Below are 22,895 nucleotides of genomic sequence, written 5' to 3' on the forward strand. Positions count from 1 at the left end.
CACTCAGGACTCAGCTATACAGCTACAAATAAAACGTTTTAAGTGTGTTGTAAAGTGCAATATACAAATGTGACACTAGATGGCAAAAGTGAGCTATGGCAAAGTCAATGTATTTTTAAAAAAACTTTTTTTAAAAAAGCATTTTCACAACGTTTTTTTCTATGTGTGTAGTTTCCACCTCAGTTCTATTTCTCCTTTCCACCTAGAGCCAAGGAAGCTGTCTCAGTTCTAAACCAGCGTCTGTCATCAGTAATGGACTTGATGAGGGTGAACAAATTGAAGTTTAATCCAGGCAAGATAGAGGTGCTCTTGGTCAGTCAGAAGACAGAACAGGGAATAGGGATTCAGCCTGTGCTGGATGGGGTAACACTCCCCCTGAAGACACAGGTTCACAGTTTAGGCATGGTCCTAGACTCAGCCCTGAACATGAATGGCCAGTGAAAGGCATTTGCACAGTGAAAGCTAGTGAACCAGCTGCACCCATTCCTTGAGATGTCTGATTTGGCCACAGTGGCACATCCCATGTGGATTGCTGTAACACACACTACGTGCTCAAAAACCTCAACTACCTCAAAGAGCTGCAGCCAGATTGTTGACCGGAGCTGATCACAGGGAGCGTAGACTCCCTTGCTAGAGGAACTGCACAGGCTACTGGTGGTCTGTTTCCAGGCACAACTCAAAGCACTAGTTATCACCTATAAATCCCTACATGGCTTAGGTTCGAGCTGTCTGAAAGACTGTATTCCCTCATACAACCCTGCTCAGGTTTTGAGATCTTCAGGGGATTCCCTTCTCTTGGTCTCACCACCCTCAAGGGCGTGCTTGGTGGAGATGGAGGATAGGGCCTTCTCAGTAGCTGCTCCCAGATTTTGGAGCACCTTCCCTAGAGAAGCTAGACTGGCTCCCTCCTTGCTGTCCTTCTGCCAGCAGGCAAAGACATTACTGTTCTGACAGGCTTTGGGGAATCGACTGCTTTTAATTAAAGGGCTTGTGCTTATTGTAATTATTGCTGTGTTTTAAACAGATTTTAGATATGTATATAGTTTAGATACTATCAGTGTTTGTTTTTTAATGATAGCTTTTTCCTATGTTTTTAGCGATTCTTGTTTTTATTTGTAAGCTGTCTTGAGTCCCATTAGGGAAAAAGACAGGATAACTACTACTACTACTACTACTACTACTACTACTACTACTACTACTACTGCTACTACCACTACTACAATAAAAGAGTCCTGGCAGGCTGCATTCAGTCCCCTGGGGCCCTGAGGTCCCCACTCTCACTCTAGGTGAAGGAAAGGACAAATACTCATTTCCTGAGCCTGCTGCAAAAGCCGGGATAAGAGTTTGGAGACTGCAGAATCCCAATTTGCACTTGTCTCTTTATATATTCTATAAAAACACATAGACTTTTAGCTATTTCTGGTTGCAGTGAAAATCTTAAAAGGCCTGGACAATGTCTATTTAATGAAAGATAAGACAGGGTGGGCTTTGGTCCTTTCAGGGGCCAGGAGAGGCAGCTTCTGCATGCAACACGCATTCATGTGCCAGAGCTGGGTCATAAGCAAGTGGGAGCTAGGAATCATGCCAGGAGTCAGAGGTGAGGAGGCCAAGTCAGGGAACAAGCCTCAGCCAGCAGAAACTATTATTGCTCAAGCGAAGTCCAAGCCCACGTAGGAAGCCTTTTTATAGTCCCTCCTGTTGAGAAAAGCCAATGGCCACTCCCTTGCATGAAGACTACTCACTGCCTAGAAATATGTTCCATACTAGTGCCTCACTGCACACAGACATGGTTTCCTGATACAGCTTCCACCGCTGTGCTCTTCCCCATGCTTCTTGTACACCTTTCCACATCTTCAGTATTCTGCAGTCTTTTGTGGTTTTTGTGATTCCAGCTGCAATGAGCTTCAATACGCTCAGTACGCTGCCACCTGTGACAACGTGCAGATCCAGGTACTGCAGAGCGACAGCTACTGCCTCAAGCTTACTGACATGAAAGGCTTCTTTCAGCCTTGTTACGGGCTGCTGGACCCAATGCCCTTCTATGAATCCTGCTTTCTCGACGGCTGCTACAACCAGAAGAAGTACCAGCTCTGTGGCTCTCTGGCAGCCTATGGGGAGGCCTGCCGCTCCTTTGGAATTCTCAGCACAGAATGGATTGAGAAGGAAAATTGCTGTAAGCGAGCTAGGATTAGTTCCATCTTCCTACTGAGAAATTCTCAAACTTTGTCACAGTGGGCTTCCCTAAGTCAATAAAACAGCCATTCAAGGGCACATTTGGCATGTTAGATCCTGCTGTTGACCAGCTACGTTATTGCAGATTTATCGGGAGCACAATAAAGGGCTATCTAGGCAACACTTTCAGCATGTAACAGCCTTGGGGGCTCACTTTTTATTTCAGGGAAACAAGAGGCATTGTAAAATAAAAATAAAAATTTGAAAAATCCCAAACTCATTAGTTCTTAGACTCTGAAATATATGAATTGTAGCCAAATACTTGGAGTGGAACCACTGAAGTTAATAGCATGGCCTACATAGTTTCATTGATTTCAATGGGACTGCTCTGAGTAGAAGTTAGTTGGATGCAGCCCTGCATTACAGCCAGTTGATTCACTGTGTTCCTTGCCATCCAAGCTTAGAGATCCCCTCTGGATAGTATTCTTTGCAATGGTGAATATAAAGACCTACATAATTCCCTTGATTATGACAAATGATTGATTACACCTTAGAGTAATTCACATCTCCCCAACAAAGGCTGGTTAACATAGGAAAAAATGCCTAGGTCTTCTCTTGTGTTAGCACTTTGTGTGTAAGTGATAAACAGCAGCTCATGCAACTGGTCTTAAAATAAATTGGTTGTCCTCCTTTGTTTCCCCCTCCTTTTTCCTTTTTAGCAGGAGTGGTTGAAGATCCCTGTGTGGGGGCAGATTGTCCCAACAGAACTTGTGAAGTGGAGAATGGAGGAGAGCTGTGTGGCTGCATAGAACCACCACCCTATGGAAATAGTGAGTTACCAGTGGCCGTGTTGAAGCTGCCAAGGGGTGACTGGGAAAGCATCTCTAACACATCCCTGTTACAGAGGGAGCATAAATGCATTCATAGGTGATCCAAACAGCAAGCATTCTCTACTTACTGTAGGCTTGCCTAAAACCTGCAGCCCCCAACTCCATGTGTTTTCATAGATTCCCCACTTATGCAGGCAGTATGCCTGTATCATGGATACTATCCAGGTGATGTGAAATATCATTCATTCATTCATTCATTCCCCGCCCATCTGGCTGGGTTTCCCCAGCCACTCTGGGGCATTCAAACTTTATTAGACAGTCACAACCAGCATTGAGTCTCTGGCATGATCTTCTGCATGTATCACTGTGTCCTTCACATATATGATCCAGGCACAGTGAATTAACAGTGCATTGTCCCTTTAAGAACAGTCCAGCCTTCTCTCTCCCTCCCATCCCTTAGTTTAGGATGTGGGTAGCCAATGCAGTGCTCTCTAGATGTTGTTGATTTACAACTCCAATCATCCCTCCCCATCAGCCATGGTGGCTGGGCTGAAGAGAGCTTAGCATTCGGTAGGCATCATATTGGCTACCCCAAGTTTAGAAGAAAGTTTGCTTCCGTCCAGCGAGTAACTTGTGATGTCAGTCTTGGTGCTCGTAATTTCAAGGTTTGTTGAGGATGTAGATCTGGTTTTCATGTTGGCTGAGTGGTGTATGCAATGCAGCGTTAAGTTAAAGTCACCTAGCAGTCTATATGTTGCACTGCCAGAAAACTGTTGTGCAAAGAAAAACAAAGTACATTTTCCAAAGATGGTTAAGAAACAGATTGCACACAAAAATCAGCTATTGGTCAACGAGGGTTGGCTGTTTCACAGCTTCCACAATTGTAGGCGCTGCATTGGATTCCTCTGTTGCTCAACTTTTAAATTCTTGCACTAGTGGATGGAGAACATTCGATGCAGCCTTGAGTTTTTCTCCTCGCAAATAATATCAAGTATGTGTAGTCTTAAGGAATCTTGGTTTTTTCTCTTATATCTTCCATCTTTTCCACCCCTAGTTTAGGAAGTATCAGACATCACTTTTGTAGGTGTGATGACGCTAAATTTTTGTTTCTGGAATACTGTCCCTGCTCTTAGATACAAGGATGTTACAGAATGATCGTAGGACGGGGCAAGATGGCCCTTGAGTGGCTGCTGAGCTTTTTATGGACTCTTTGCACCAGGGGAGCGGGTGGGTGTCTCTCACTTGCAGCCACGATCCTCATCCGCAAACGTTGCTCCTGAACTGTTCACTTTAGAGAGGCTGCTTGGGATCGGGGCAGCCCTGTCTTCTGTCAGTGCCATTTATGGGGTGCCTGGCACCTGCTGCCCCCACCTTGATTCTTTCTGGCCTAGAATGTGGTTCACCAAGCAGAAGAATTAAAAGATACCTTTGGAAACACTGGACTCTGTGAAATGCAAGGTTGAATTCTGATCCCCCAAAAAGGAGCTGAAGGCGCAGGAAAGGTGGTGCCAAAATGTGGGGAGAACCTCAGGCCCAGGGGGCTAAATACAGCCCCTTCCCCCCAAACTCCTTACAGACTCTGCTTTGCCCCCTCCTCTGGTATTTTGCCTGGCTGGAATATGCCTTTGAACTCTTTCCTCCCCCAAATAAATTATTTTATTTTGGGGGGGGGGAGAATGATCGTAGGACTAAGATGACAGAAATTAATAATTTGAATGGAATTTGTTAGGACAGGGTCGAAGTTTCATACTGTCACAGAAACTTTGAATTGCTCTTCAGCTAAGATACATTTTGTTCTACTTCAAACAATTGTAATTTGTGCAATGCCAAGTTACCTTAGTGGTGAGTCAGTCCACGGGAACATAAAAATGGCCCATTATTTCATCACCTTATTTTCCATTGCTTCATCCAGCCTTGTTTTCCACTTGCCCTGAGTCCCAAGGCTTCAACTGATTTCCATACAAATACACAGGGGGTTTTTTTATTTAAAAAAATCCTATCACCATTAAAAATCAATTTTGCACAGCTATCTTCCTTGCTGTCTGTGAATGTCAATTGCTTGTAGCCTCAGCTCGCCAGCCCTGGAAAATATCACTTGGAAATGTCCATCAAACCTGAATTGAGGAGGGAAGGGGATTTATTCTGCATCCCCATCAAAGAGTCTGAGTTAAAGACTTCTGGTCCTGGTAGAATGCCAGGTGTATTTTGGGAGATCACATAAGAACACATGAATGAGCAAAAAAAACTTCCTTGGTGACAAATCAAATACCATCTCCAAATTTAAAAGGATATACAAAACAGCTTTTGTAGTAAACAACATGAGAGATTTTTGTATGGCATGATTGCATGGCTAAGATTCAATTAAACAATGATTAAGATTAAATTAAAATGGGTTAAATCTATTTGTCACCTGAAACTCAAGAAGCAAAACAAGGTCAAGGAGTACCCTTCTAAGCGGGTGTAATTTACCCAGGACAGGACAGACTCCTAGACCTCTCACATTTGGCTTGCAATCCATCAAAATCACCATCTTCTTGAGATTTATTTCCAACTTGTACTCTCTAAGGATTGAGTGCTGCACCAGAAGCTGATGTAAAACTTAAAATAGAGCTGGATGTTATCTGCATACTGCTGACACCACACTGCGGTTTTGTACAACTGCACCTATCACCTGCATATAAATATTAGACTAGCTTTACACTAGATAAGCCATTAATATATGCAAACAGTCATTCCTAGGCACCATGCACTTCCATCTTAATGAATTAATTTTACAATTAATCTGACTTCCTCAGTCTTGCATAAATAATAGGGGAGGAAATCAGCTGGCCATCAGGACTAAGGCTTTGATTGAAATGAATTGTTAATGTTCACGTCCTTTACTTCTATTTTCGACCGTGTTGTGGCCTTTAAATGGTATTTTGACTAGTAAATGTGATAGAAATCCATTTACCAATTGCCTAGCCCTTATCTGCACACAGCTCCCCACTCCTTTTCTTTTTCATTGCAGACACGCAAGACATCCTGGATGCTGAGGTGACCTGCAAAGCTGCCCAGATGGAGGTGTCCATCTCAAAGTGCAAGCTGTTTCAGCTAGGCTTTGAAAGAGAAGGGGTGCGCATCAATGACCGCCACTGTCCTGGCATTGAAGGAGAAGATTTCATCTCCTTTCAGATAAATAACACCAAGGGCAACTGTGGAAACATAGTGCAGGTCAGAATGTTTGAGGAACTCTGGATTTGCTCCTATTCTCATGACACTCTTCTTCAGCGCATTGATTGTTCTGGGCTTGTGTCACTAGAGTCCTGCCGTGAAAGGTTTTGCATCCCTGCCATCAAAACATCATCAAATGCATTCTGAATGTTATATGCATACAGCACCACTGGTGTATATGGTACTTTACAGAGTTTCATAAGCAAAAAAATTAAGCCATGTCAGGAGAGCCAGCAGCAGTATATCACACTGTGCAAGTTGGAGTTAACTCTTTATTAACAAAACCCATGATCTGCACATGAGTGTCGGGCCTAATGAACACAGCAACTCATCTCCAGTAGGTGTTGCCCCCATGAAGCAGTTGCTGAGACTGAAGGTCCCCACCCCCACAGCTGCCTAAGTCTCCTGCTATCCAGGGTGCTTCCCAAGCAATCTGAGACTGTGTTTGTGTGTCGCCAAACTCTTCTCTGCCCTTTTAATGCCTCTTCTGGTTCTGGGAGGCAAGCAGGTAGGGGAGCTAATCTCCCAGACAAGGAGGTTGAGACCCCCATGACTCTTCAACAGCCTGACCCATCTCTGCTTCTTGGTCCTGTTACTTCCTCAGCTTCCGACATCTCCTCTTCCCTCTCTTCTCCCTCTGATCACTCATCATTGTCCCACCTCCATTCCTTGCTTCTTGGTCCTGTTACTTCCACAGCTTCCGACATCTCCTCTTCCCTCTCTTCTCCCTCTGATCACTCATCATTGTCCCACCTCCATTCCTTGCTTCTTGGTCCTGTTACTTCCTCAGCTTCCGACATCTCCTCTTCCCTCTCTTCTCCCTCTGATCACTCATCATTGTCCCACCTCCATTCCCTGCTTCTTGGTCCTGTTACTTCCTCAGCTTCCGACATCTCCTCTTCCCTCTCTTCTCCCTCTGATCACTCATCATTGTCCCACCTCCATTCCCTGAGCTCTGAGCCTTCCTCCCTTGTTGGTTCCCCAACTGGTTCCTCCCACTATTCCTCTGTATCCAACCAGTCCATGACAGGCAGGTCCTGCCCTTAGGAAGCTTATGATATATCATAGACTTTTATCATAATTTTAATTTATTATAAGTAATCCTGAAATTTTATTTAGGGCTATCCACAAATTCAAGAAGGTTTTGTCAACTGATCATCTACTTTTTAATTGATTCCTCAACTTGCCAGACTTCCATTCTTCTCAGACTATCCACAGACCACATAAAGAGATTCTTCACTCAAGGTAGCTTCTTTTGGGTTAGTCTTCTGTTGGATGGTTCCCTCCATTTCACTCAACTTAAGCAAGAAAAATTAGACTGCAATTCTGTATACACCCAGTTTAGAGTAAGTTCCACTGAACTCAATACAAGTTATTACTGAGTAGTCTAAAGCACAGATTATGGCTTTGGATACTATTAAAGAGAATAATACAAGTGTCGAGAGGGCATCTGCACATTTAAGAGGCCTTTAATCCTTCTATGTGTATCTCCCCACCCCCACATTTTTCCCCTCTGCGCAGTCCAACAGCACCCACATCATGTACAAAAACACAGTCTGGATTGAAAGTGCAAACAACACTGGAAACATTATCACTCGGGACCGAACTATCAATGTTGAATTCTCCTGTGCTTATGAGCTTGACATCAAAATTTCTTTGGATTCCGTTGTGAGACCAATGCTCAGGTAATAGAAACACCTGCTTCCTTTGTACACATGGAGAGGTCATTTGGGTGGGAAGAATAAAGACCCTGCTCTCATTGACTTTATTTGGAAGGGTACAGGATACTCTGAGGTGACACCCACAGGAATATATGGAGTCAATTCACATGTTATATTGGATTTGACTTCCTTCCTTCCTTCCTTCCTTCCTTCCTTCCTTCCTTCCTTTAAATGCTGATGTCATTCCTGTGTCTGAGTTCATGAGAGCACTGTCTGAAAATTGGCATAAATGCAATCATTGAGACAGCTAGAGCGCCGGTGGCAGAAAACTCATTCTGAATCAGACAGGACATGGGCTAGAGCTCAACGTTGAGCCTACCAAGTGGCAATGGTGACAGCGAAGAGGACCTTCTTCACCGCCTCTATTGCATCTGCAGAAAACAGCAACAGGAGACTCTTTCAGGTGGTTCGCAATCTGGTCCTGAATGGGGTAACGGTGCCCCTGAAGGACCAGGTGCTCAACCTGGGAGTCATTTTGAACTCACAGCTGTCCATGGAGGTGCAGATTAATTCTGTGTCCAGGGCGGCTGTCTACCAGCTCCATTTGGTATGCAGGCTGAGACCCTACCTGTCCGTGGACTGTCTCGCCAGAGTGGTACATGCTCTAGTTATCTCCTGCTTGGACTATTGCAATGCGCTCCACATGGAGCTACCTTTGAAGGTGACCCGGAAACTACAATTAATCCAGAATGCGGAAGCTAGGCTGGTGACTGGGAGTGGCTGCCGGGACCATATAACACCGGTCCTGAGAAATCTGCATTGGCTCCCAGTACGTTTCCGAGCACAATTCAAAGTGTTGCTGCTGACCTTTAAAGTCCTAAGCGGCCTCAGTCCTGTATACCTGAAAGAGCATCTCCACCCCCATCGTTCAGCCCGGACACTGAGATCCAGTGCCGAGGGCCTTCTGGCGGTTCCCTCTTTGCGAGAAGTGAGGTTACAGGGAACCAGACAGAGGGCCTTCTCAGTAGTGGTGCCCACCCTGTGGAACGCCCTCCCATCAGATGTCAAGGAAATAAGCAACTACCCTATTTTTAAGAGACATCTGAAGGCAGCCCTGTTTATGGAAGTTTTTAATATTTAATGCTGCTTTGTTTTTAAGACTTGATTGGGAGCCACCCTGAGTGGCTGGGGAGACTCAGCCAGATGGGCGGGATATAAATAAATTATTATTATTATTATTATTATTATTATTATTATTATTATTATTATTAAATTCATGAGCTCCAGGTATACAGCCATTATGTGGTTTCTGTGACTGGAGACCCATGGGGTGTCCCTATGGTTGCAAAAACTTACACTAACATAGGATGTGAACCAGCCCTCCAACTGCCCAGTTAGTACTGTTCTGATCACTCTTTGATCCTCATATGTTTGTACCTGGGGCTGCAAAAGATATTGTCCCTCCTGTAGAGGCCTCTGGTGCCTAATGTTTGAAAGTTCTCATGTATGCATAAGAAACACCATAAAATAATTAGGAAAAAGAACAGCGAGTCATAATCCATGCTATTTGTCTGAAGAATGAGGTAGCTGAATTGCTGTTTACAGCTTATTTCAGTGCATTCATCACCTTATGGTGTTTTAGCATTTTATTGTAATCCATCCTGATAATATACTTGAAAGGGCAAAATATAATTAATAAATAAATAGGCACCGGAGGCAGATTTAGACTTGCTTCTCTGACTCAGCAAACTTGCTCCATGGTTTCTCCAGGATATTTTCTCTATTCACTCTTCGTTAAGTTTTATAACTCTCCTTTTCAGTGTGATTAATCTGACAGTGCCTACACAAGAAGGCAGTTTCACAACCAAGATGGCACTGTACAAAAACTCATCCTACAAGCATCCCTACCGGCAAGGTGAAGTGGTGCTGACCACCCGTGACGTGCTGTATGTTGGCGTCTTCGTCCTTGGGGCAGATTCCACCCATCTCATCCTAATGCTGAATAAATGTTATGCAACACCTTCCCGAGACAGCAATGACAAGCTCAGATACTTCATCATTGAAGAAGGGTAAGTGACACCCTTTTTCCTTCCTCGGTTTTGGAAATTCCAGAGATTCCTCACAGTTGTGTTGAGAGCTGGGACTTTTTTTTTTTTTTTTGCGTTGTAGGTGCCAGAATATAAAGGATAACACAATTGGGATTGAAGAAAACGGAGTTTCACTGACTTGCCGCTTTCACGTCACTGTCTTCAAGTTCATCGGTGATTACGATGAGGTTCACCTCCACTGTGCCGTTTCACTTTGCGACTCAGAAAGATACTCTTGCAAAATAGTAGGTGGCATGGAGCGTTATATCCTGGCCCAGTAGATTTGCATAGCTTAGACTCTACACAGGGGTCAATGATCATCTTATATAAGCTCACCTCGGTGGTTATGGTCTGCAGGAGAGACTCTACTCAAAGTGCCCTGTGACAATACCATGGAGTTGGAAATGACCTCAGAAGTCATCTAGTCCAAACCCCCAACTAATGCAGGAAACCCACAGCAATAGCATCTGTGTAGATGGGGAAATGCATGCATTTTGAGGGATGGTGGTGCATTATGGATATCCCAGTAAGGTAAAGGTAAAGGGACCCCTGACCATTAGGTCCAGTCGTGGCCGACTCTGGGGTTGCGGTGCTCATCTTGCTTTATTGGCCGAGGGAGCCTGCATACAGCTTCCGGGTCATGTGGCCAGCATGACTAAGCCGCTTCTGGCGAACCAGAGCAGCGCACGGAAACGCCGTTTACCTTCCCACCAGAGCGGTACCTATTTATCTACTTGCACTTTGACGTGCTTTCGAACTGCTAGGTTGGCAGGAGCAGGAACCGAGCAACGGGAACTCACCCCGTCGCGGAGATTCGAATCGCTGACCTTCTGATCGGCAAGTCCTAGGCTCTGTGATTTAACCCACAGCGCCACCCGCGTCCCGGATATCTCAGTAGTCACCGCTAAACTTTGGAATCCCCAGGAAGATTACCTGTGTTCTCCAGATGTTGTTGGACTACCATCATACCTGGATGATGGACATGGAGCCCAACAACATCTGGTGGGCCACACCTGCTCTAAGTCTTTACCGTGATTTCTAGGTGGATTTCTAGAGTGCACACACTTATAGCAATCTTCTCTCCTTGTTTGGTCAGAACTGTCCTCAGAACGCCAGGAGGGCCAATGACTATACCAAAGAGCTCAATGAGCAGATCATCTCTGTGGGGCCAATCAGGAGGAAGCGTAAGTCTGGCATTTCTTCAATTTCCTGAAGGAGGATGGGTTCACTTTACTCCATGGCTACAGTGGTGGCATTCAGCATGTTGCAAAGACAGAATCCTGCCTTTGTTAATAAACTCTCTGGTCCCCAAGGTAGCAGGGAAAAAATAGTTTTGAGCATTGAAGATGGAAGGGTTCAGAGCCTGACTAGCCATAAACCAGCATCACTGTGTAAAAATCAGTTTTAATGTGAAGCAGTGGTAACTTCACAGTGTCACTGTGACCCAGACCATTCCTCCTTATTGGAAATATTCCACTTTCATTTTTTACATCTTGTGTTTTAGGTTTAGACTGGTGTGAAGACAATGGAGGCTGTGAACAGATATGTACAAGCCAGATGGATGGGCCTCTATGCAGCTGCGTAACAGGGACCTTGCAGGAAGACGGCAAGAGCTGCCGAGGTGACGTATCCAGGCATTCCACAAGTTATTCTCTTAGGAAGGTTTGGAAGCAAGGCCTCCCTTTAATGCCAGGAACTGCCCACTTACAAAAACTGACATCCATTTCCTTTGAAATATTTTACAATTCTGGCTGTTGTAACTTTGTCGTGAACATATGAACAGCCTTCATGCTACAGACCATTAGTCCATCTATTCAGTACAGTCTACTTCAGCAGTGGCTCCTCCAGGGCTTTTTTTCGGCCGGAGCTCACCAGAACTCAGTTCCAGCACCTCTCAGGTGGGTGCTATTGCTACTCTAAGACAACAAGGGAGGCATTCATGGTGTGTTCCGGCACCTTGTTTTCTAGAAAAATAGCACTGGGTTCCTCAGTGGTTAAAATGAGAACCTTCTCCATTAAAAGTATGTGCTCTGTTGCTGACCACTGACCTTCCCTACTTACCCTCCTCCCCCTAAAATTTGTGACATGGACCACATGTCACTCCTTCCTATATGAATATGTGGTATAGAGAGTCAGTCCGGGCCAGCTTAGTTGATTAATCATAGGAGTTTTAGTTGGTTGATTGATTGAACAAACAAACAAACTGCACATGGGGGAAAGCTGTATTTCTGAAGAACACTATCTTTGATTTTTAGATAGTCCTGGTATATTGTAGCAGGCATCATCTTAGAAGAAGCATTCTCTCACTGTAAGAGGACAGGGAGAATGCCTCTGAAGGTGCTGTGCTATCTCTAGTTTTTATAAGCCCTCATATATATATATTTTAAAAAAACTCTTAGAATTGTTCCCTGATTCATTGGGAGGTCCTTGTTTAAAAGTATTTTAAATCAATTAATCTAACTGATTTAATTTATTATATATTTGCAGCCACAGTATAATTTATTGTACCGTCAAGATCTCACTAGCTGTATCCCGGGGCTACTAAGAAAATCAAAACCAGTACAAGAAATGTAGGCTCTGCCTCTTTAAAATGTGGCTCATGAGTTCTCTCTCTTCTTCTTCTCCTCTCTGTAGCAACCAGCTCATCAAGTGGACCTCAAGCCAGGCTGCTTCCCCTCATTGTTACCCAGCTATCGTTATGGTGTATTCTCTGTAAACCGATTCCAACATAATAATTAATCTTCAGCTTCTACTTAAAGTACTGTAATTTACCTTAACCCTCCTAAGTCCCTGTAGGATACGCGCATGCAACCCTAAACCTGCGACCTGCACTGACAACAGTCATCGCCATCTACGACAACACTTTGTCCGTTGCTGCACTGGAGTTGTTGGCCTGCTTTTAATGGTCTTAATACTAAAGAAAGCTGGAAAAATTTAACAGGGCACTGCACTCTTCTAAACATCAGGGATGTGTCCAACATGATGCGTAGCAAATAGTCAACTGTGTTTCTCCCTCTTTGTCTTCATTTTTAGGACAATCCCCACTCTCTCTTCCTGTTTAAATTTTGGAGGAAAGTATTTTGCCTCTTTGATCACTACTTGATCTTGGAAGAAAAGGAAAATGGGCTGTAGGTAGTCATGGAATTGGTGCCCTGAGATCTATGAATTGCTCCCTGTAGGCTCCTATTATGGAGGCCCTCCATCATTGTCATTTAGTTCAGGCTCTAGCCATTTGTTTGTTCATTTTCTTTTTTATGTGGTTGCTGTGAGTCTTGCATGCACAAGAGAAATTAACCATTGCTAATTTCTTCATAGAACATCCAATTGAAGTTCTCCATTCACACAGCAGGGCTAAGAGAATCAATAGATGGGGGCAATCTACAGGTACCTTGAAAATGTCACCATAGAGTGGTTGGCATGTGGGAAGCCATCCCAGTTTTTGTTGCAGCTGCCATCATTGCCACTCACACATCCAGTTTAAATGAGCAAGCTTTTGGTCATATGAAAAAAGCATTTCTTCTTTTTTTGAGTTCTGGCCACTCTTCTTTCTCTTGATATATTTGTTCAAATAGCTTTAAGACGAGACAACAGGCAACTTGCTTTTGGAAACCTTGTTTTGAATGTGGGGGTTCTATAGCTATGCTGGAGAACATTCAGGTATAACATTTCACCATAGAAACAAATCCATCAAGAGAAATGTCTGTGGTGCAACCTACCACCAAGTTTATCAGAGGTTTCAATACAGCGTGGACAGAAACCTGTGAGTTAATATTTTGTGAGGTGTGTAAGGATCTCTAGGAGAGAATTCTTAACACCTCATCAAACTGCAATTCCCAGGATTCCTGGAGAAGCCATGACATTTAAAGAAGCAAGGATTGATAACAGCTTCTAGTGTTTCAGCCTGAGATCCTATCCCTTTAATTATGCTCACATGTTATCACTGAACTCAGTAAATAGCTCACAAAAGAGCTTTGGACAGCTGGGATGTCTTCCCTCCCCCACCCCCAACCCAATTCAAACTCTGTCCCTTTTTGTTATACATTCAGCCAAATAATTTAAACATGGTTTATTCTTAATAAAACTTTGTGTTCAGATATGCTCATTTCCTGTTTGTTATTGCATCACATGGGGAATCAAGATAAATCTAAAATTGTGTTACACTCACATACATTACTCTGAAATGAAACATAAGCATATCAAAAATCCTTACATTATTCAGGTGCTCTTTTCCTCTCTTCTGTTTCTGTTAAATACCCTTTAAATGAAATATATCATACAGAATGAGTTAAGCATGTACCTCAGTCAATTATGTAGCAAGCTCCTCTATGAGAGCAGAATATCATTCTTGTTAAGGGAGAGATATTCTGTTAATAGTGCAAATCCTAGTTTTAATAGGTGCAATGGACTAGATGCAGTAGAACAAAATGCCTCCAGTCATCTGCAGAAGAGGGCATCTGCATTAAACTTGGCATACTTAGTACAGGGCTTTAAAAAAATGGATCAGTCCAATGGTCCATCTAATCTAGTATCCTGTTCTCACAGGCAACTGGATGCCTTTTGAAAGCCCAGAAGCACAACCTGAGTACAATGGCATTCCACCCACCTGTGATACCCACCAACTGGTGTTCAGAGGCATACTGCCTCTGAGAGTGGAGGTGGAACGCAGCTATTTTGGCTAGCAGGCATTGATAACCCATAAAGCCACCTCAGACTATGCTCAGGCCTCAAAGGACTATTCAGGCACAGAAAGGAATAACAATTCTAACACTGCCCCGCTGTGATTGGGCAGGCCATATGGAGCCCCTGAGTTGGCAGATGGGTCAGGTATAAGGAGTCTTGACTTCTGCCCTTTGCTGGTGCAAGGGAACAATGGTAAGCACACACTTAGAAAATAAGAGTTGAATGTCCTTAAGTCAATCATATTGAGATAATCCAGGCAGCTTCCAATAAGCAGCCCAGGTACTCAGATACCATGGTGGGGAGTGACATTCTGGGGCTTGCAGAGGCAATCCAGCCTCTCTGTGTACTGTGAAGCTTCGTCATTGAGGGTAGTCCTACCTCTCAAATGCCCCAAGTCAATCAGATGTCAGGGGCTGGACTCTTTGGCATGATAAGCTCCTGAAATGAGACTCTGGAAACAGTTGGTATCTACAGTCAAGGGGATTAAACAGTGCCAGGTCTATGACAGACACTTGTACTCCACCCACATATATGAACAGCAAAGAGCAGGACACATAAGTTAATTTTATGAAGCTTCCTGCCACAATTTGTGGTGATGGCCATGAGCTTAGGAGGCTTAAGATGGAATCACATACCTCTGTGGGAGATGGGGAAATACATGTAACTAATTAAATGCAAAATCTGCAAAACACCACATGAAGAAAAGTCCTTCACATAATGCAAAATTAACTAGTTGCTAATGGAAATAACTAATGGAATTTGCAGCTACTGCCACAAGATGTAGTGATGGGCAGCAAATGATTAGACAAATGTATTTATAAGTCTGTTAATGGGTATTGACCATGATAGCTAAATGGAACCTTTAGGATCAGAGACATTCCTTTAGGATCAGAGACATGGTCTGCTTATGTTCTTCCCAGAAGAATCTGTCTGGCCACTGAAGAAAATGGATGCTAGACACAATGGACCTATGATCTGATTTAAGAGAATTCTAGTGCTTACATTCTGTTGTTTATGCATTGAGCATTAATATGGATATAGTTGTCTGTCCCCCAAAATGCTTGTAATAAAACTACCCCCCAGCCCCAGATTCCTTTCTACCTGAGCTTTCTTTTCATATTCCAGCAGATCTTCCATGTCCTCGTCCACCACTTTATTCAGCTCTGTCAAGATAACATCTAAAGCCTGAAATACACAAGAGAGGCGTCCCAAAATTTAGATGAAAAGGAAAAAGTGAGGGCGGGAGCTGATCCAGGGAAAGAAACAAGCTTAACACTTTCTTTAAATTGAGGCCTTTACACAAGTCAGGTTACAGAACAAAGGCTTCATGCTCTGTTTTTTTAAAAAAAATAATAATAATATGAAATGAGAGATCTGATTTGATGTGAACCACATTGCTGTTTTCATAATAAAAGAAGTGGCAGCCACATGAGTAATTTGAGACAAAGCAATATCCCATCAGATTAGAGTCAAAAGAATGTGCCAGAGCCTGAAGAAACACAAACCATGTGCCCTGCCAATCTTTCACATTTTAAGATCTATTTTTAAGGCTCCTTGCAGTACAAAGTAGAGTTTAAAACTTGCTTACTCTGCTGCCATCTGCTGGAAAATTTGGTTTACAAATCTCTGGTTTGCAATAATTTCAACATCACAATGTTTTCCCCTCTAATAATGATATACAACCCTTAAGAGTCAGTAGTCCATCTGATCTGCAGAATGTACAAAGGTAAATAACAAAGACTTCTTGAAAAACAGCACTTCCGTCAAATTAGGAGGGCAAAGCGCCTCCAGAGGCAATGGGCATTTGAAAGGTCATTCAAGGACGTATCAGGACAGGCATGCTTCCTGTGGCTATAGGATTTTGATATTCAGGACTCAAGAATGGTACTTTACGACTTTCATAAGGCTTATAAATAAATCATATACCAGCCTTTGGTCCAGAATAATTGCACCATTCACCTTCTGGTAACTCTACGTTTGATGTGTGACTAAAGGTAAGCAAGAATCTACTGAGGATAATGGAAGTTGTGTTTAATACAGCAAGGAAACAAAGAATAATAATTCAGGGGCGGAAAGCCTGAAAATGTGTGCTCTAACTCCTAGGAACTATCTGATGACAGTTATTCTGTAACTATCTATTCTGTAAAACTATTCTGTAAAAATAAGCTAAACCCAGTTGTTCTAGATTTCTGCATTACAAGACTGTTACGATCTGCAACCAGACTGTCAGAACATGTTGCGAACAGATTATATTTAAAAGGTTGTTGGAACAACTGAAGGAACACAGTTGTCTATGCATTCAGTGACAACTGGACACAAAGAATTAGGTTTGCAGTGCAGAGGGGGAGCCCATTTTAGCTTAAGCGCCCTAAGGCTGATACGATATTTCAGGACAGGCAAAAGAAAATACTTCTTCACACCATGCCTAGTTAAACTGGAATTTGCTCCCACAAGCTGTAGTGATGACCACCAACTCGGATAGCTTTTAAAGAGGATTAGACAAATTCTTGGAGGATAAGGCTATGATCTGTCTCCACCGTTGAAGGCAGTACTGTATGTCTGTAAAACAGCTGCTGGGGACAGAAGTTGGGAGAGTTCTGTTGCTCTCAAATCTTGCGTGCAAGTTTCCCACAGCACGGGCAGACTTTGGTAATCTTTCATAACATGGTGCCCTGTTCCATCTCCAGTTAAAAATGATCAGGTAGGAAGTATTGAGAAAGATCTACATATTCATTTGGAAGTAAATTTCACATACTTAAATGGGATTTCCTCACTTGCCTTGAGGAAGCCTTTTTTAATTATAGTTTTACTTACGATACATACAGTAGCATTCTGTACCAGCCTATGTGTGTGGAAGGCAAAGACCTCGATTTATCCTCCACCTCAGATACTGTGAATGCAAAGCTGCTGTTCTGTGAGTGTAAGGAGCCCACTACCACTATGTACTTAGGGCAATTGCTGCATTGAGGCACTTAGAACAACTAATGCACTGGAGTATTTGACTTAACTTCAGCACTGTGAAGGTTAAACAGAATATTTAATAGGGAAAGAGATATTAGGAGGAGCAATAATCTATGATTAGCAAGGGAGGGGGAATCCAGCAGCATATGATGAAGTAGGTCTCGACTAATCTCTCTCTCTCCCTCTCTCTCTCTCTCTCTCTCTCTCTCTCTGTGTGTGTGTGTTACATCCGACTCTTTCCCCTTAATTAGCTCTGAGCCTGCTCCGGTAGAGGTGGAGGAGAGGCTGGGTGGGTGAAGCTCCTCTGGACACTGCAGTACAGGAAAGATAAAAGGCAGCCAAAACAATCAACATTTTAAAATATGAGCCTACTTACCACCTCGGTAAAAGCTTTCAGATGGAAATCTCCCAGGGGGATGTTTTCAGAGGTAACTCGCTGCTGCTGCTGAATGCTAAATAACTGCTTAAGGAGAATATCGAACATAAAATCTAGAAAGAAAAAGGTAGGCAAGGAAGATTGAGGGCCAAACTGGACATGGCATTTGTCATGTGGTTTGCCCTGGTGAGCTTGGAATTCTCTCTTTTTATATTTATTATTATTTATTAATTAAATATCTATACCGCTCTTCATCCGAGGATCACAGGGCAGTTTGCAATAGAAAAACACACAAATACACAGCACAGTAACAAAGTTACTAGTAACACACAGTTTAAAAGGCCATAGATTAAAAACAAACAAACCTGAAATAGCAGGGGGCAGAGTGGAGCCAATGGGCACTTTCCTCCCAATGCAAATAATAGTTGTGGGGAAAACAATTCTAATCAGGATTCCAACAAGCCCCTGCCCTGCTGTAACAGGTCCTGATCTAGCTTCCCCCCCACCAAATAGCACTGTATCCTTCCTGCCCCTAGAAAAATCAGCGATAACAGCAATGTGGCTATATCCCCATAAAACTTGTGTGCAAGGATTTTCTTGAGGGATAATTGATACCCACTTGAGAAATGTTGGTAGGACAATACAGCCGTATGGACAGGGCTTTTTTTTTCAACCAGAACGCACCAGAACTCAGTTCTGGCACCTCTTGGGTGCATGCCATTGCCATTATAAGAGAACAAAGGATGTGTTCATGGTGAGTTCCAGCGCTTCCTTTTTTAGAAAAATAGCACTGTGTATGAGTGTAGCACTATGGGTAGCTATAGCTGTTCCTGCCAGTTGTCCATGCTCTGATGACTTCCTGTTTGGTCTACAGTGATGCACTATGTAGGGCTGCCCTTGAAGATGGTCCGGAGGCTGCAGCTCATGCAGAATGCAACTGCTTCGTTGGTAAGGAGAGCAGCCCGATGTGACTATGTGTTACCACCGGACCTGAAAGCATTGCACTGGGGGGCCACTAGGGGGCGCATTGGAAGATGGCTGACAATAACATCTCTCCGACCCACACGAGGTAATTTGGAGGCTATGATGGGGGTAATTAGCCTCCTTAACCCCCCCCCAGGATTGTGGGGGGGGGACGGCCCTTGCCTGCTGTGCCCTATACCACCCCCGAATTTGTGGGGGTGGGGGCACTAGGCACAAAACCCTCCTGTGGGATTTCGGCACTCCTGGACGCCGTCCCTGATTCGCGCCACTAGATGCAAGAACTTCAAAAGAAACGGCAAATGACTGATGGGGGAGGGGGGAAAAACTCTCCCTTCTTTTCTTATGTGATTAAACAAGAATCCCCTCCCCTCACGAGTCAGAAATGTCGTTTTAAGGACTTAAGCTGTGGATTTAAGGCTGTGTGGAGATAAACTTTCGAACCAAAGCATGTTTTAAGAAGAGTGTGGAATGTGTAAGAGCTTTGGAATGACGCAGTTAAAAATGCCGTCGCCATATTGGGAAGTTCTGTCGGAGGTCTTGAGTCTGGGAGGAGAAAGAGAGAAATAGAGCTGTTTATATATTGTGTGCTGTTTATATATCAGTGGGACTTAAGAGCGACAGTTTTACGAGACTATGATGGAAAGAGTGATGTTATCTATGAAGGAGATTATATATGGAAACCATCTCGATTTGAGGATTGGAAGAACGGAAAATTCACACAGGACTATTATTAATATTGGTGTTTATGGCTTAAGGAGACTATCAGAAGAGATCATAAAGAAAAAATATGAACAAGATGTGATGTGGAAACAGCAAGATAAGATGGGATAGAATTATGAACTCTGTTTGGACTGATTTGGACTGATTGGGACATTAACGCAGCAGCAAGAAGATGATCAGAATTCCCCTTCGGATCTTGAAATATGGGTCCCCCCAACAAAATTTAAAATTCGGCTTTGTAATTCGGAATTTATGTGATATGATTTAATTTGATGTGATTGGCCCATTAATAAAAATTATTATTATTATTATTTTTAAAAAGCATTGCACTGGCTGCCAGTGAGCTATAACAATTTATGAATGTGTAGAGCCTCTTTGAGAATTTTTACTGGCCTTGCCAAAATGCTGTTTACTGAATATATTACAGATATTTTTGATATTAAAAAAATACACACACACACCCCAAAAATTTTGTTCTAGGAAAAATGTCTGAGCATGCAGGGTCTATTTGACTGTTCAGTTCCATCTGACTCCCAGATCATGGCCAGTGAGTGGCATGCAGAAGCTGCTGCCTACAGGATCCCACTTTTGCCACGCTACTACTCATTTGTTGTAACATGCAAAGGCTGACTCCTGCACTTGGTGGCAGATGCACCTGACCATCTGAATATTAAGGGTACTTTAAATCTGCAGTGTAGGTATGCCTAGTATCTGTCATATTTAAGCCCGACAAGCATTGTTCATACCACGGTAACCTTCCTTGGAAATGTAATCAAAGCTCACATCTCCGCCAGCCCTTTAGTGTTTGCAAAAGGCTTCTTAGATCCCCAGTGTTAAATAAATCCAAGATATTATGGCTTTCCCCAAAGTTTCAGGCATTCCCCTCCCTCCCCAGCCGTTCAATACTCACTATCTAAAATCGCGCTTGAGTGCTCCTTCCAAGAAAACCTTGGGCCCTGCAAACTCATCTTCCCTATCACACGCTCCAGGAGAAATATATCAATAAGTTGTTTAGCGGCAAGCACAGCAACCTGGGAGGGGAGGAGACAGAAACAGACACCCCCATTACATTTCTAAAAGAAAAAGAAAACATTCTTCAGCAACTACTTCGTAAGGTTTCTCATTGTGCTCAAGGAGAGAGAGTTCCAGTGGCTGCCCTTATAGGTGTGCAAACAAAGCAAGCTTAGTCTACCCAGCCTGGTTTCAATGCTTTCAAAAGCTTTTTTCTCTTTTTAAAAAGAGCAATAATGAAATATGCTTTATTTGTTTTTATTCTTGCAACAGTTTTATCTTTTTTATACTTGAATATGATATTGTTGTAATCTGCCCTGGGACCTTATAGTGAAATGTGGGCAAGAAATCTTATTAATAAATAAATACATCTGCTTCCTGAGAATTAATGAAAGAATATATATTCCCAAACTCTACATGCAACACAGCCTGCTTAAGGGGTAAACCAATTCCCCTGTGGAAGTGGCAGCAGTGTCCAGCTAAAGTTCAGATAAGAGGTTCAATCCAGCAAAGACTGGATGCCTCTAAATCCAACCAAGATCAGTGGGAATAACAAGTATTTTAGTATTAATGAGACACTGAACTGTGACATGGCATTTAACTGTGATGGTTACACATACTTAACTTGCTGCATTACAACCAATTTCTTCAAGTGAGAGCAAGTGCATGACAGATTTGGAATGATTCGGCTTACCTCTCATGGACAATCTAAAAGTGTATAAATATTCTGACATTTTAAGAGATAATGATCCATGGCAGATCATATAGTGCAGGGTCAAATTGTTAATGTGCTTTAATTCAACAGCCTCATATTTTATCCATCCCCCAAAGCATTTTTGTCCTCAAGTATGGTGACCTTAGGGTCAGAGAAATATTGTCTCTGGAGGCTGCACTGCTGATTTCCTTAATCAGGATTGTGCCAAGCAGAACTGAACTTGAAAAATGTCACAAAGTGTGATTTCTCTTCTTTTTTTAAAAAAAAAAACACCACCAAGTTTTATTAGACCTTCCGGTTTTGTGAAGAAGTTTGAGGTATCTCAAGCAATTTCTGTTGCAGTCTAAGAAGTCAACAAAAAAAACCCTGTGTTAAGTTTCAAGAGTCAGGATACCCCCTTCTTCAGTAGTTACTTCCTAAATATTTTATTCCTACCTGTTTATACTGCTGCTGCTGTGTTTCTTGCTTTTACTTGCCCTTATATTTTTGCCACAACCTTCCTAACATATTCCAAAAGAGCAAAATATTCAGGTGAAGTCAATTGTACTAAATTGTTAACTTGTAATAACACAAGTACAGTCCTCCTGGATCAGATCAAAAGCCTTTCTTATCCAGCACTTTGTTTCCCAGTCTGACCAACGACATGCCTCTAGGAAACCTCCAAGTAAGGTATGAGGGCAACAACTTTTCCCTGTTATTTGCACCCAAACAAGTACTTCTGAACATGGCTAGACCATCTAGCTATCATGACTAATATTCATTGGAAGACTTATTATATTTCATCAATTTATCTTAACTCTTTTTTCTTCCAATATTTTTTCTTGGCTATTTGAATAACAGATATAACATCACATAACAGGACCCAACCACCACCACCAAAAGCAAATATCAGGTAATACATAACAAAACTATTCTCATCTATCCATACAGAGCATCCAAATACAGTGGTACCTCGCAAGACGAATGCCTCGCAAGACGGAAAACTCACTAGACGAAAGGGTTTTTGGTTTTTTGAGTTGCTTCGCAAGACGATTTTCCCTATGGGCTTGCTTCGCAAGATGGAAACGTCTTGCAAGTTTGTTTCCTTTTTCTTAACACCGTTAATACAGTTGCGACTTGACTTTGAGGAGCAACTCACAGCACGCGGTGTGGTAGCCTTTTTTGAGGTTTTTGAAGACTTTGGTGATTTTTGAAGCTTTTCCAAAACTTTTCCGAAACCGTGCTTCGCAAGACAAAAAAATCACAAGACGGCAAAACTCGCGGAACGAATTAATTTTGTCTTGCGAGGCACCACTGTATACAAAACACAACGTCTCAGGGGCTGCTTATAAATTATTCAGTTCATAAGAAGATCTTGTGTCCAGAGTAGGTATATTCAGTCTGTCCTGCTCATGACATCCAGACCTGCAAAGATGCCCTTGAAAGTCTGTTTTTAAGTTCAATTTTGTTAGTGGATGAAATAAATGGCCTCTACATTGCATTGAA

The 22,895-nt window shown here is 42.8% G+C and overlaps 2 protein-coding genes across 12 annotated transcripts in view; one reads left to right on the forward strand and one right to left on the reverse strand.

Annotated features, from left to right (window-relative positions):
- Window positions 1–14,064, forward strand: part of TECTA (tectorin alpha) — an 81,541-nt gene extending 67,477 nt beyond the window's left edge. The window contains exons 15-23 of one of the 2 annotated variants that reach the window (XR_014520364.1): window positions 1,893–2,173; window positions 2,892–3,002; window positions 6,013–6,215; window positions 7,737–7,900; window positions 9,697–9,945; window positions 10,046–10,137; window positions 11,060–11,147; window positions 11,468–11,584; window positions 12,598–14,064. Coding sequence is in view for 1 of the 2 variants with exons in the window: in XM_083480880.1 (XP_083337006.1) it covers window positions 1,893–2,173; window positions 2,892–3,002; window positions 6,013–6,215; window positions 7,737–7,900; window positions 9,697–9,945; window positions 10,046–10,208; window positions 11,060–11,147; window positions 11,468–11,584; window positions 12,598–12,695 (1,474 nt within the window). In the remaining variant the exon portion in view is untranslated. Of the gene's footprint in view, window positions 1–1,892; window positions 2,174–2,891; window positions 3,003–6,012; window positions 6,216–7,736; window positions 7,901–9,696; window positions 9,946–10,045; window positions 10,209–11,059; window positions 11,148–11,467; window positions 11,585–12,597 lie in introns of both variants that reach the window. The other variant, XM_083480880.1, reaches the window with a different exon arrangement.
- Window positions 1–22,895, reverse strand: part of LOC310696042 (uncharacterized protein) — a 43,274-nt gene that overhangs the window by 8,704 nt on the left and 11,675 nt on the right. For 5 of the 10 annotated variants that reach the window (XM_083481173.1, XM_083481176.1, XM_083481171.1 and 2 more), the window contains 3 exons: window positions 20,595–20,715; window positions 17,981–18,093; window positions 14,466–15,828 (listed from right to left, as the gene is read on the reverse strand). In XM_083481173.1, the coding sequence (XP_083337299.1) occupies window positions 15,670–15,828; window positions 17,981–18,093; window positions 20,595–20,715 (393 nt within the window). In that variant the 3' untranslated portion in view covers window positions 14,466–15,669. Of the gene's footprint in view, window positions 1–4,994; window positions 5,117–14,014; window positions 14,219–14,465; window positions 15,829–17,980; window positions 18,094–20,594; window positions 20,716–22,895 lie in introns of those variants that run through there. The other 5 variants (XM_083481172.1, XM_083481177.1, XM_083481180.1 and 2 more) reach the window with 4 other exon arrangements.

Source organism: Podarcis liolepis (assembly GCF_965112155.1).
Source record: "Podarcis liolepis genome assembly, chromosome: 16".
NCBI classification, from domain to species: domain Eukaryota; kingdom Metazoa; phylum Chordata; class Lepidosauria; order Squamata; family Lacertidae; genus Podarcis; species Podarcis liolepis.